The sequence below is a fragment of the Corvus moneduloides genome, chromosome 1 (genome assembly GCF_009650955.1).
Source record: "Corvus moneduloides isolate bCorMon1 chromosome 1, bCorMon1.pri, whole genome shotgun sequence".
Lineage (NCBI taxonomy): Eukaryota > Metazoa > Chordata > Aves > Passeriformes > Corvidae > Corvus > Corvus moneduloides.
The window spans coordinates 6,010,435-6,019,988 of record NC_045476.1 but is presented as its reverse complement, the minus strand read 5'-3'; the positions used below and the strand labels follow the sequence as shown (position 1 = coordinate 6,019,988).

Here is a 9,554-nt window from a genome sequence, read left to right as displayed (position 1 = left end):
TAGAGATGATGCTGTTTCCTCATTTACTTGTAATCTGTTCTGAAGAATAAGACAAAGGACGGAAAAAAAAGAAAAGTAGGGGAAAACAGAGGGAGGAAGGAAACAAGAAATAGAAATAAAGAGGAAAAAAGGTCAAAAAAGTAAAAAAAAAAAAAAAAAGAAGTCCTCCAAAAAGGAGCAGTAAATGTGCACTGCTAATCAACCAAAGCCCTGCCAAGCAAATCTTTTGTCAGATCATCTGCCCAAAATCAAAAGCCCGGACTCAGCAGGCCCCGTTACCGGCGGTTCTGCCTACGAAGCAGGAAAGCGCAAAGCCCCCGGTTCCCGCGGCTTTGTTAAAAAGCCCTCGCGACACCAGCCCCGGCCCGGCCCCCCCCCGCCCGCCCCTATATAGTGGGGTGTCCAATGATCTGTCCATCGCGGTTTTGGTTTGGCTCCCGCTTTTGGTCTTGGATAACAGCCAGCAGAAATGTCTCAATACTCAGGAAAAGTAAGTAACGACCCAACCGCTTCCCTTTCAGCCTGGGGCTGGAGAGCCCGAGCATCCTCCGGGTGGAAGGAGTTGATGAGGATAATAGAGCCAGCAGATGCAGCATGAGTGGTGATCCTGGGAGCAAATTTGGTAGCAGGGATGGGGAGGGTGCGGCAGAAGGAGCTGTGTTTCGGGAGCCGAATTTCCTGTTTAAACATTCCTGCTGGAAATATGTGTGAGTGAGCACAAGGCGGCGAGAAGTGTCATAAATGCGGGATGCACTGCGTTCCCAGAAAAACAAATATGCTTCTTAGGAAAAAATGCCAGTGATGCCGTGCTCCTTTTGCTGGAAAGCAGCTAAAATACCCCAAGCCACCCTGAAATGATGCATCTGCAAGAGATTCCTATCTCCTTGGAATGGGAGTCTGGCTGTATCCCCGCTCCTCACCGCGGGCCCGTTCTCCTCCCTCCCCCCAGATCACTTTCTACGAAGGCAAATGCTTCACAGGCAGGAAGCTGGACCTCTGCGGCAGCTGCAGCAGCTTCCAGGACCAAGGTTTCCTCAACCGGGTCAACTCCATCTGCGTCCAGAGTGGAGCCTGGGTCTGCTTTGACCACCCCGACTTCCGAGGGCAGCAGTACATCCTGGAGCACGGCGAGTATCCCGATTTCTACCGCTGGAATGGACGCAGTGACCACCTGGGCTCCTGCCGGCCCGTCGGGATGGTGAGTGGATGCTGCTGGCATTGGCTCTCCCAGCCGGAGCACCGTTGGGTTTTGTTTCTCCTGGTCGCAGGAGCCCCGCAAATAAGTGTCACAAAAATTTGTGTTCTTTAGAAATAGCGTGTCCCATTGAGGATGAAAGAGTTTCCTGGGTAGGTTTGCCCCTGTTTGGAGTGGTCTGTGCAGGCCCCAAAGCCGAGACAGTCTCCTGTGTCCCCAGACAGGAGGAAGATACATCTTCTTCCTCCCACAATGAAACGCAGTGCCTTTAGCAGGATGAGATATTCCTGTGGTTTTCCAGATGAGATGGCAAGGTCCTGCTGGTACCATGTGCTTTTCCTTTTAATGTAAGCTGCTATGAGATATTCACAGGGGAATTTGGAAGGAGATTCGTTGCCCAAGGCAAGTTTGAGCTGTGGCAGCTCCATCTCCCCATGGACCCGGAGGGGAAGAGGGCAGCCCGAGGGCTTTCCAATGAGAACATGGGGCTTCTCCTAGCAAATTTTAGCTGAATTCTCTGCTGTTGCAAACCACCCTCTGACCCCAGTAATCCTAGACTAAACTCACTATTTTCCCTTCCCCTTATCAAGCTTTTAAAAGCATTGTCCATAGGAAGATCTAAATGGAAAGATTAAAAATTAGCAAAGAACAATGAGTATGGGTTGGGTCTTTCCATTGATTCTCCTATCACTGAGGGCCTCTGGGGCAATGATGAGCCCACTTGGAGCAGGTATTTCTCACTGGCCCTGAAACGGCTTTTGGCACAGCAGTGGGGCTGTTTCGGGTCTGTAACATCATTCCCAAAGCACCTCCATGATCCATACATGGAGGGATGCTCTGCCCCAGGCTCTGGACCCTGGCCAGCACAAGGATGTGCTCCTCCTTTCCTGGCCCAAGATTTTCCCTGTGAGATGCCAGCAAGGGCTTTGAGGCATTTGTGCAGCGCAGATTCCCGGAGGAATGTTTGCTCAGGCACGGTATCCACTTGGCTGCTGCCGGCGGCTGCCTGCTGCGGGGTTTGGCACTGCAGCCCGGCCTCCTTGTGTGCTGACGTTGTTTATTTGAAAAATGCATTTAGGTATTCTTTGAATTTGACTTAAAAATACCCTTTGAGCTCGCTCTGTCCCACATTGCTCTGCTGCAGGCTGCAGAGATCTTCCCGGAGTAATTTATGTTGTGTGACCGTCAAGGGCTCACACAGCAATGATGATGCTGGGAAAGTTTCCTTTGCTTCCCCTGCTTTTATTTTCCTAAAAGAAAGGCACAACATCTCCCACCAGGAACAGCAGCTATGCATGAAACTGGAGGCAATACAAATTAGTTTAGGGGAGTAGTCCCACTTCTTTGTACACTCAGGGTATGTTTCTTTTTTCCTGTTTGGGTGCACAGAGAGTCTGATGCTGCATTTGGGATGGAGGGTTTGTGGGCTTGGGGTGTGAGGGAGATGGACAAGGGGCTGCGTGTGCCTGGGCACTGGCACCCCATGATGTGTTTGCATGTGAACATCAGCTGCAGGAAGGTGCAGCTGGGCACAGGGACGAGGAATTTTTGGCTGCTTTTCTGGTTGATGTGCTGGGAGGAGTTTGTGCATGCTCTGTGCATGCTGGCACCAGTGGTCTTGGATTGCTCTTCCCATTCCCCTTCCAAAGCACCCTTCTGTCTCCCTCTGTCTTATAAAAGCCAGAGAAAGAGTCTGTTGCACTTTTTTGGTGTTGCTGTTGACTCCAATCCCTTTGTCCCCAGCACGGCGAGCATTACAGGATCGAAATATTCGAGGGGAGCCATTTTAGGGGTCCCAGCCTGGAGCTGACAGAAGACTGCTCCTTCCTGCAGGGACAAGGCTGGGACAAGACCTGCATCAATGCCCTCAAAGTGTACGGTGACGGCGCGTAAGTAACAGCACGTGTCCTGGCCACTGCCGTGCTCCCTGCCCTGGGCACTGCAGGGGAGAGTGGGCTACAGACACTCTTCCTTCATGGAAAATCCTGTCAGTGCTGGGGGCACTTGGAGAAAGCCTAAAAATGTTTGTTAAGCCTATGGTTAAAGGTGAATGTTGGCACCTGCCCACGGAGAGCTGCTTCAAAGGGGTGTGATTTTTGGAGGGTGGCAGCTAAGCACAAGCTACCAGAACTCTGAGACGCCTCTTTTAAGGTGTATGAAACAAGAAGCCTAAAACCATCTTCCTTCCTTCCTTCCTTCCTTCCTTCCTTCCTTCCTTCCTTCCTGCCTGCCTGCCTGCCTGCTTTCCACACCTCTTTAAAATCCATGCTGAAGCTCTCAGGGAGGGTGGATGGATGGCTCCAGGTGATGCAGGTCAGGGCTTTTGCTTTGCAAGTGGCTTCACCGCACCTTTTCCTATGATGGCAAAAGTGAGGCAGCAGCACGTCCCCTTCACACTAAATCCTGCCTCTGAAAGACAGGGCCAACAGCGGTGGTGATGCCCAGGCTGAGGCTCAGCCCCAGCCTCCTGCCCTTGCAGATGCTCCTGAAAGCCTTGGCAGGATGTCAGCTTTGCCTTTTCCTTGATGTTTGGTGGCATTTTCTCAATAGTGTTGGTCAGTTTTGTGGGTTTTTTCTCTTATTGTCAAATTTCTTTTGTCTGACAATTGCATTTTCACTGCAAGCATGCTGGGAGCTGGGAAATGCCATAACACCCTCCCACGGCCAGGCACAGTGTGGGTGGAGGGAGGCACTGGGGCAGAGAGAAGCCCCTGCAGAGGAGGGAACACAGATACCTTGTTCTTCTTCACCTGTCCTGGACTGGATATTGTGCAGCTCACAGGCACGCAGTGTGGGATGCTGGACCCTTTCTGCCTATTTTTTTCTCAGAACAGGGAAAGGTTGTTGCCATCCAAGCTCAAGATGTCCTGATTGCAGTGAGTGTCCTGCAGGACCCTTTCTGATCCAACCAAGGCCTCTCCTCTTCCAAAAATCCAGGCTTATGATTAGGCAGCGGCAGTTCATTAAGGAGCAGAGCTACCCACTCCTGATGGGAAGAAATGGCTGGAGCCCACCAGGGACCCTGTTAGTGCTGAGTATATGAGTACCAGCACTACAAAGCCAAGGGGGAGCCTGTGAGTACTCTGGCAAGAGCTTTAGGGCCAATTTACTGCTCGGGTCCCTGTAGCAGAGCCTGGAGCTTGAGAAATTGGGAAGCTGCCCAGAAACTTTCAAGCACTTGAATTTTTCAGATTGATTTTCCCCCTCCCCTACAAAATACATAAAGGGCACAAAGCTTGTTCTCCCTCGCATGGGAGCCTGGACTGTTTGTGTTAACATTATAGGACTTCTCAAGGTCTGTGAACAGTGATAAAAATATAGAAAAAAATAAAGTACTGAAAGGAGCATGGTGAGGAAACTCTCTGAGGTTTGTAGCATTACATTCAGATCCGGGGTAGATCAGTGTTGGACATGCTTGGAAAGGTCTGTAAAGGCAATTGAAAGGCAGGGCAATGCAGAGGGACGTGCTGTCCCAGGCTGCAGGAGGAGAGAGGGAAGGATGAGATACCACAGCAGAGACATGAGAGCAGGGAGGAGAAAGGGACCCTGTGGCACTACTTTTCTCCTTTGGATGGACCATCTAAACCCAGGTGGCTCCAGAGGTGCTGCAGGTGTAGGTGGTGCTGGGCATAACCTGGCAAAGCTCTCCCAGGATCCTTGGCTGTTTGGGGAGCAGAGGAGACGGGGTCAATGGAGACAAAGGGAGTTTCAGCCACAGTCTCACTCTGTGATTTTCACCCTCAATTCCCACAATGTGACATCTGTTGAATACAGAAATATTTGTTTCCATTTCAAAATCCATGGATGGTGTCATGTGCTGATAAAAAATTGCTGCCTGCGCTTGTGGAGGTGGCCGTGCCCGCGGGAAGTGATGATGGATCATCTGGAAACATGGGAATGGAGACAAACGTCTGCCTTTGGCATGGCTCCTGGTGAGGTTGAGGAGGTCCAGCACCTTCCCTGCTGCCCTTCTGGGGCGGGCAATTGCTACCCTACCTGAGGGCCCACCAGACAGGGCGATGGTAAAGCAGTTTAAACCATTCTGGCAATGAATTGCTATTTTGGAGCAGTTCTGAGGTGTCACCGCCTCCTCGGAAGCTGTTGCAGGTTTGTGGCGAGTGGCTTCGCCCGTCCCACGGGCAGAGCCAGCTCCAGTATCACATATGGTATCATCTGATTTTAGATGAAGATGTGTGGTTCTTGTCCTCCTTTGTGCCTCAGCCACTCCACAGGGAACTGCCTAGAAATAACAATTTTAAAAAGCTGAATTCGTTTTGTGGTCCAGGAGAGAATACCCCAAAAAGAGCTTTTCTACACTACAGTGGAATAACTTGAAGGAACCAGAACAACCATTATTCTGCTGAAGCATTCATGAGTGTTTGGTAGCTGTTCTGCAGTCGGGTTGTGAAATACAAACCAGAACAGGTACCCAAATGCTGCTGCCCAATGAACATTACATAATTCTCAGCAGAGGTGATACCTGCCCATGACACTGCTCAAGTCCTACGTGGAGAATGAGTGACTTCAAGCTCCACTGAAAGCCTCCTGCTTGGTCCAGGCTGACACTGCAGCATTCCCCTCCTCGTTTGTCAGTTTGAGCAGTCAGTTTTGGCTTACAGAGTTTGAGTTGGTTCCATGAGCATTTTATTCCCATGTCCTCTGGGATTATGTGCTAATGAAACACAGCACCGAGATGTTTGAGGGCTGTGTGCTATGTGCCTGGATCAACTCTCCCATGCTGGGCTTGAGGACAGGATCATCTCCTTTTTTTTGTTTTCTGGGCTCCTGACTGACTTGATTTCCCCTCTCGCTGATGGTCTCAGAGAACGTAAATTTTAGGCAATAAAGGAACAGCTAAGTAAGCCATACAGTCCTTCACTCATCACCTTGCACTGCCAATACACTTCACTCCCACCCTTCTGCTATTCCTTTCATTCCTTTAGTTTTTGGGTTTTTTCAGCCTTCCCCTAAGCAGAGGCACAAGTCAGTGGGGGTTCTTATGACCATACCAGGTCACTAAGTCTGCTTCCATCTACACCAAAGCCTGTCCCATTCCCTCCGTGTAACGGTGCAGACACATCGACCATGTGTCTGGAGAGAAACACAGAAATCTTGGGAAAGACAGTGACTATGAGGGGCTGCTCTTCCCCCTGCTCTTTTCCCCAGGGTCCAACTGTTGTTGAAAGATGTCCTAGAGCAGAGAAGAGCTGAAAGAACATGTCCTGTGGGCAGTGCCCTGTGGACATCCCTGTCCTACCACCCTGCAGTACTTCCAGTAGCATTAGCAGGAGGGAGCGACTGAAAGGTGCAGAAAACTGGAATGGGAACCCTTTCTCAAGTGCGAGGGAGGGATAGTGAGCTGATGGTGAAAGAGGTCCACAATCATCTAATAATATGGAGAAATGCATGTAAGATGAAGGGAAGGAGTAGAAAAGGAATAAAGCTGGTGTGCCTTAGGAACTAGGCTGGGATGTACCTAACGGAGGAGGAAGATTTTATAAATTTTTTTAATTAAGCTGAAGAGCTGAGGACACCCTCTGTTACCGCACACCAGGATACGTGGTGGGGATACACTACCCTTGTGAGCAGTGGGCAGCCTTCTCCATGTACTGCAAAGTGACCATCAAAGGAAAAGGCTGAGGATGACTTCATAATTCCAGTTTGGATATCAACTGGCTGCAACAAGTGCCAGAGAATGAGGTGTTTGTAGGAACCATGTGTCAGCGATGCCACGCACAGGGCTCTGATACTACAGGATACTCTTTCACAAAACCAAGGCACAGTATTCCATGCTGGTATCCACCTGCTGGTCCTGATCCTGTACAGGGATCTGGGAGAAGGAACCACCACAGTCCCACCTTGTGTCATCTCAGAAACACAAAACAAATCTGTCAAGGAACCTGTAAGGTGCCTTGGATAAATACCCTAAACTTTTCTTGTTTTGTTTTTTAAATAATGCCCGTGGGTGGCTGGTTTTATAAACAACTTTTTTCCTAAGCCTCCAGCTTTTTGCTCTGGATCAGACTGATCTGAGAGGTCAGCTGCCTTCAGGCCCAGCAGTCTTTGACCCCTCCAGTACTTGAAGAAGTTTCTCCCTGGAAATCTCACATACAGTAGGTCCCAACCCCAGTGTCCCAGCTGACTTCTGCAAAGACAGACCACAGAAACCAAATTATTTGGAGGATTGCATTTCTGCTTTGCTGTCATTGCTGAGCAACTAGATGGGAAAAGCAGCAGAGATCCTCATAAAATCCTAGAAAATATGGGCATGAGAGGAAAGAGGCAGAGATGAGCAGCTCAGCAATGGCAGAGTGGAAACCTGACTGTAAAACTGTCAGAGCAATGGCAAAACTTGGTTAAAAAGCATGGGAGATTCAAACAGAGGACAGAGGTGACACTTGTGGCCACATTAAGATCATGACACAGTGTGACTAAGGGGGGTGAAGGGAGAGAAAAGCAGCAGAATTGTCCCTCTTGACCATCAGAATTGCTCCTGACTTGCAGACCTTCAAATGGAGAAAGACATGCCACAAGCTGGGGTGATGGAAAATGATGTAGCCAAGCCAGGTGAAGCAGTCAGGCATGCCAAAGTCACCAAGGTTATTGAATGTTGTATCCATTTGACTGTATTCCAAGGGAAAGTTGTCATTAACTCTGGATGTAGAGATAAAGTAAAGATAACCCAGTCAAGCCCTGCTCTCTGTTGGAAAGCATCAAAGAGGCCATTAAGAATTACTAACAAAGAGAGGAATTACTAAATATGGTTCCCATTATAGCTAGTGAATCAGTTCAAAGAGGCAGAATATCCATCAAGCATTGCATGTTTCTCCTTACAGTCCAAAAGGGGTTTATCCAGGGGCTGAGGGGACTCATGTCCTTCTTTAGCACTATCAAATGCTATTAAATTGTTTCTGTTGCACATGGTGAAGCTCAGAGAGAACCATTCCTACAGTAATGTGAAGCAGGGAGCCCTTGGGCCCAGGCTTTACTGCTGGTGTGACCCAGAGCAATGTTTTCTAAAGGCAAGGTCCAATCTGGCCGTGGGTAATTGCCAGGCCATGCTGGGGGAGCAGGGAGAAGTGCCCACAGTGAACTCCACTGGGAGATTCCTGTGCGTGGGATGGGGCTGGCAATGAGGCTCTGGTGGTTTGCAGTACAGTGGTCCCTAAATGCAGCCACTCAGAGTGGCCACTTTGCATGAGCACAGTGCTGGGACCCAGGGAACCCTCCCTTTGTGCCCAGGTGGGTGCTGTACGAGGAGCCCAACTACCGAGGCCGCATGTACGTGGTGGAGCGTGGCGAGTTCAGCAGCTTCAACGCGTGGCAGGCACGCAGCGCCAGCGTCCAGTCCATCAGGAGAGTTGTCAACTACTTCTAGCTGAGCTTTCACCCTGCCAGCCATGGCCCGCTGAGACTGAGCATCACCCTCCTCCCCACTCACTGACCCCTGGAATAAATTGTTAAACACCAGCTTTTGGCTCTAAGCACTTTTTTTTCCATAACTAACATGAGTTTGAGAGAGAAAAGGCTTGTAATCTTTCTAAGCTTGATTTACATGCTGCGAATTTGCTTTCTTATTCTGCAGTGGTTTATAAGGAGGACATGGGAGGATGGGCCAGAACTGGTGGTGACAAGAAGATCTAGGAACAAACATGCCTGCCGTTGTGGTCGTGGTCTGACACATGCTCCCTCTGCCCTGACCACGGCCACCATGTGATGGCCCCAGCTGACTCCTGATGCCTGGAGGGGGTCACGTTGATGCACACACGGGTGGGGAGTGCAGGTGAAGAGCCCTCAGAGGCCATGTGAGGACACACGTGAGGATCGTAGCAGGAGCTGAGCAACTCGTGAGGTCTGTCTGAGCATGACATGCTGGTCTTGATGCAAAGGTGAAAGAAACCATTCATCCTGAGTTGCTTTTAACTTTAGATCAGTACACATTAAAAATACATATTAAAAAAACCCCAAGGCTGAAGGCACAAAACCTGAGCAACCTTCTCGTTGTTCCCTCAACCCTTCAGATGACATTTTGAGGGATCAGCAGCAAAGGAAAACAGCCACTGCACTGCCATTTATTTCACAACCCTCTTCCCATCTTTCTGCCCCTTCAGTGCTCCCATCCCAGTCGTTTTGGTGCCCCTGAACCCCGTTCCATGGTTGGCAATTGGGATGGGAATCACTCTGCCCCTTCAGCTATGGACTGTCCCCTGCAGCCTGGGCACTTCCCCTGGCATGCAGCCCCCAAAAGTGCAGTAGCCTCCCTTCATAAGCTGTGTTTAGCATTAGCTGGGGGTTTCAGAAAGGGGTAATTCTATTCTCTTCACTCTGTTACTCTATTAGCTATTAAACCTTGGCTGTC

At 49.8% G+C, this 9,554-nt stretch overlaps 1 protein-coding gene across 2 annotated transcripts; it reads left to right on the top strand.

Annotated features, from left to right (window-relative positions):
- The first annotated feature begins 403 nt into the window (after positions 1-403).
- On the top strand, positions 404-8,665 carry CRYGN (crystallin gamma N). 2 transcript variants are annotated; one of them, XM_032098656.1, is made up of 4 exons: positions 404-490; positions 950-1,198; positions 2,939-3,084; positions 8,438-8,665. In XM_032098656.1, the coding sequence occupies exons 1-4, from the start codon at positions 470-472 to the stop codon at positions 8,571-8,573; spliced, it is 552 nt and encodes a 183-aa protein (XP_031954547.1). In that variant the 5' UTR covers positions 404-469; the 3' UTR covers positions 8,574-8,665. The 2 variants fall into 2 exon arrangements, with proteins under 2 accessions (XP_031954547.1, XP_031954537.1); XM_032098646.1 differs by lacking the exon at positions 404-490 and having other exon boundaries at positions 541-1,198.
- The last annotated feature ends 889 nt before the right edge of the window (positions 8,666-9,554 follow it).